Source organism: Apis dorsata, unplaced genomic scaffold (assembly GCF_000469605.1).
Source record: "Apis dorsata unplaced genomic scaffold, Apis dorsata 1.3 scaffold_251, whole genome shotgun sequence".
In the NCBI taxonomy this organism is placed as follows: domain Eukaryota; kingdom Metazoa; phylum Arthropoda; class Insecta; order Hymenoptera; family Apidae; genus Apis; species Apis dorsata.
Genome location: NW_006263529.1, coordinates 73,914 through 78,525, shown reverse-complemented (window position 1 = coordinate 78,525; position 4,612 = coordinate 73,914). Strand labels below are relative to the sequence as shown.

The 4,612-nt window shown below is 34.7% G+C and overlaps 1 protein-coding gene across 6 annotated transcripts in view; it reads left to right on the top strand.

The window, feature by feature from the left end:
• Window positions 1-4,612, top strand: part of LOC102670988 (thyrotroph embryonic factor-like) — a 68,827-nt gene that overhangs the window by 4,473 nt on the left and 59,742 nt on the right. For 4 of the 6 annotated variants that reach the window (XM_031510672.1, XM_031510671.1, XM_031510675.1 and 1 more), the window contains exon 3: window positions 3,393-3,422. The exons of the other annotated variants lie outside the window; for them this stretch is intronic. In XM_031510672.1, coding sequence (XP_031366532.1) covers window positions 3,393-3,422 — 30 coding nt within the window. The remainder of the gene's footprint in view (window positions 1-3,392; window positions 3,423-4,612) is intronic. 6 annotated transcript variants of the gene reach the window in all.

The following is a 4,612-nucleotide window of genomic DNA, read 5'->3' as shown; positions in this document are numbered from 1 at the left end:
TCTCTCTCTCTCTCTCTCTCTCTCTCTCTCTCTCTCTCTCTCTCTCTCTCTCTCTCTGTTTCTGTCTCTGTCTCTTTCTATGGAACCGATGGAAACGAGGCAAATCCTGGTAAACGTGTCTCTATGTCCCATTCGATGAAGTTCCACGCAGTTTCCACCTCTTTCTCGACCCGATCTTTTCCTCCCTGTGACCGCCTACTTCTCGATCAAATTGCTCGATAGATATTCCTTTTCGAATATTTTGATTGATGAGTAGGGATGGGATCCAGTTTCTATTATATTATTTTAAATCAAGTCTTCCTTTTTTCTTTTTTCGAATTTAGGATGAGTTTAGGATCATTTTAAATCCTCTGTCCACTCGTGTCTCTTTATTCACTCTTTTGAAAATTATTTTATGCCAGGAATTGAAGGAAGATGAAAATTTATTATCTTCAATAAATAGAATTTCTAAATTTCTTTTTTCTTATTCCATATTGGTTGGATAAACGATAAATGCTTTGTAGAAATTGTATTCCAACGTTCGAGGAAAGGTTCTTCATTCTTGCAACGAAAAGCTTGATTAAAAAAAATATATATATACATTCAGAAGATATTTTATATTGGCGGGAAGGAGATCATTCACGCTTCGAGTTTTTCGAGAATTAAAATATATTCTCGATTAAGGGTCATCGTTCGGAAGGAAATCGCGGCTCTGATCCCGTGGTCCCACGAAGCTGCATCAGTGCGTGCATCTGCTTGCACATGCAGGCAATGGCAGCGCGTGTGGGCCGGGCAGATCTTCCGCTGGATTTTGCACGATGACTCACCCCGCGCGACTCGTTCCTCCGATCTGCACTCGGCGAAATATCGAGGAAGCTAAGCTTTCGAATAAACCAACAGTGAGGATTATCACTGTTCCAAGAAAAGGAAGAGTCGCGAGCACGAGATAAAAAAATCGAGAATTGAAAATTTGTGGGAGGGAAAAAAAAAAAAAAGAAAAAGGGGAGTGAAGATTTCTTACAAAAAATTAATCAGAATGATCGACGAAAATTTGTGTTGTGTGAACGAATTAAAAAAAAGCGAATCAATGAAATCGATCGAAAGAAGAGCGTTAAAACGAAATTACACGAAAGAGTACGTATAAAAAATAATCTTCTCGGATATTGTTATTATGCACAAATGTAATTCACGAGTCGCGTTATAATAGATCGAGAAAACATTTTCATCATCCTCCAGTATATTTTCTCTCCGATGAATTGTTAAGCCACGTTTCACGAATCACATTGTCGCTAGGGCATACAATTGCCTGGAGAATTTTATTTTGCGATTTTATCTTCCTTTTTTTTTTTCATCGAAACACGCGTCGATTATTCTCGAGCCCGAGGGAATAAAAAAAGAAAAAATACATAATTATGAAGATAATTATGAAATCTTCCCTGTTTGACTGTATTTAACGCATCCTCCTCGCGTTTCCAAGCATTGAAAGGAACGGGTATGCTCGTTTATTGGAACCTATGGTCGCATAGAAAACGCGCGATAACTCATATATTCACGATTAACGCGAAACCTCGGCTAGTTAGTGTTGCTAGGCACTTGGTGTAATTGCATCCTGACAGTGAATAGATTTACACTTCTGGCTCGGGGATACCAGCTTCTGCCAATATCATTCTCTCTAATCAACCGATTGCAAACGTTATTCATTCGTATACCCTGTTCACGGTAGTTCTTTTTTTCTTTTTTCTTTCCTCTCTCTCTCTCTCTCTCTCTCTCTTTATCGTAGACAAAAGCGAAACTTCGTTAAATAATAATTTTCTTAATTGAACATTCTATGGGGCTTTTACGTTAGTTCCGTTTGAAGATTATTTTTTTTAAGCAAATTAAGATTTTTCTTTTGGCTTTCTTCAGCTCGTTTCGTAACGAGTGGTTGTTGGGTTTGATAACGGGGATCGAAGATTTGAAAATGTTTATTGAATAAGAAAAGGGATCGTTGAAGTTAGATTGAATATTAACATCGAAGAATTTTAATCTATAAAGCTATATAAATTCGAATTTGAGAATTTTCTCGAACGATGAATTTTTTTGTATTCAAACATCCTCAAACTCGTCACAACTTTTCCAAATCTTGGAAAAAAAACCTTCAAAATTCCCCGAATTTCATTTCCAAAATCTCTACCACCCATCTCCTCATCCCAATAAATTTCTATCTCCCACTAACTAATCTCAATTACGTCGAAACCAAAGAAAGAAAAAAAGGAAAAAGGAAAAAATCGCTTCAAACTCTTGCACGCTATTATTCTTGCGTCAGAGCGAGCCGCGACGAATCGTTTTCTCGGTATAAAGACGAGGTATAAAGCTCGATAAAAAAGGAAAGAGGAAGCGAGGGAAAGTTTGACGAAGAGAAGGAAGGACGAGGTTGGGCAACGAAGGTTGCGGTTTGAAGACAGTTTGCTAGAAGCGCGTCCATGCCACGAATACTCCCACTTGCGAATTATGCGAGATACCCTATCTCTCGCGAGAGAGAGTAACATTTTCTGTGGATGGTGATCCCTGACCCCGAGATCTCGGCCCAAACACCATCCCCGCCTCCCCGCGAGCACTGGGCCCACGCTCTCCTCCACTGCTCTCTTTCGTATCCTCGTCCTTTGACTTTGACTTCTTTGCCGAGAAATCTTCCGACCAGATTGTATTTTCTGTACGAGAATTTTATTCTTCGATCGTATTTTCTTAATCGAAGAAGAATTGAAACAGATCTTCAACTTTTCTTGGTTAAAAGTTGAGAATCGTATTATTTTACATCGCTTGATGTATCATCATTTTTTTTTCTTCGAATGGTTATCAGAAAAATATCATACGTGTATGTTATGGTAAAGATAAATAATATTGATATCGATTTGAAATTTGAAATGGGAAAGAAGGGAAATTCAAGAGTTCTTGGATTTATATATTTTATAGATATTTTAAAAAGATATTAGATCCAAGTACGATTGAATTATTAATGTGTTAAAAAAATTCTTAATAAATAAAAATAAACGTTATAAAAATTCTTTTTTTTCTTTTTAGCAAATCGGATTTAAAATTAAATTTTAATTTGCATATCTTATTATTTTGCGTGGTGATGCGATAAAAGAAGAAAATCTTTAGATCTAGATTTATTAGTAAAGTAAGATAGAAAGCAAATTAGCCAGACACATTTCCATCTTATCTTTCTTTGATCTTCTTTTCTCTATTCTTGGCATAATTTGTAATTGAATCATTAATAATTCTTCTCTCTCTTTCTTCCCTTCTCTATCTATCTCTCTCTCTCTCTCTCTTTCTCTCTCTTCCCATTGCACAGTTTTATATCTATCTATTTATCTTTCTCTCATTTTCATACATTGACGTTCACGCAAATACTGTACTTCTATCATTTTCAGGTGACCCCATGATAACATCCTCTCTGAAGGGTAAGTGACAAATGACAGCTCATACATTTCTCTTCCTTTTTTTTTCTTCTTCTCCTTTTATTCTCTTTCTTTTTTGAAAGATATCTTTTCTTTCTTGTTTTTTTTTCTTTTTTATTCTTTTTGCATCCACTCCCCCAAATACGAACGATCCACGCAAGGATCATCGTTTTATCCACGAATCTTCCCCTAACTTTCTAGAAAGGAGGACAATAGTGGGACGTGTTCTCTCATTTGCATGAATTTTTTTCTTCCGTCTTCTCTATTCACGCTTCTACTCTCTTTCACACACGTAGGAATTAGGAAAGTGCATCGATGCAATTCCAATTTTGACGATTCAATATGGCGATTTATAATGCAACAGTTATTTTTCTTTTTTTGTACGAAGAAAATTTTTATTCTTCGAAATGGAGTTCTTTTTTTTCTTTTTTTTTTTTTTTAATATAAATTTTAATATATAATTTTTTTGAAAATTTGAAAATTCAGAAATTATCGTTCGATAAGATGGTCGATTAGAAAAAGTTAAAAACTATCGTATAATTTAAAATACATTTAAGTTAATTCGTCTCGTTGGAAACGACGTCGATGCATTTTCAAGCAATTAGGCAAATACAGATAGTCCGAGCACTCGTTTTACAAACGTGGTGTATCGGTTAGGTTTAGATAATGACAAGTAGTGGAACACACGATACAAAATATCATTGAAAAAAAAAAAAGCACGATAAGACGATGGCGTTCTATTTCACGAATTTAGAATTTTATTTTGGAATTATTCGAAAGAAAGCAAGGATCTGCCAAATAAGAAATCGAGAATATCGAGGATCTTGCTTTCATCAAATAAATCAATCGAAACACTACATAAAGCACGATTCCTGTTTGAAAGAATTAACTTGTTGTGTGTTGTATGTGATTGTATGTGATTGTGACGAGATCAAGAAAGAAGAAAAAGAAAAGAAAAAAAAACTACGAGGGAAAAAATATAAATCGAGTATAATTTAACTTTCCTAATTTTTCCTAAATTTTTCCTAAAATTTAAATGAAACGTAATAGAAAATTTCAAAAAAGGTAATGAAAATTAGAAAATTTGACGAATCGAAACTTTAAATATTAAACAAAGTTATCGGGAATATCATGAAAATGTCTTGCAAATTTGTAAATTTAAAAAAAAATTCGAAAAATTTCCCTTTCAAAGT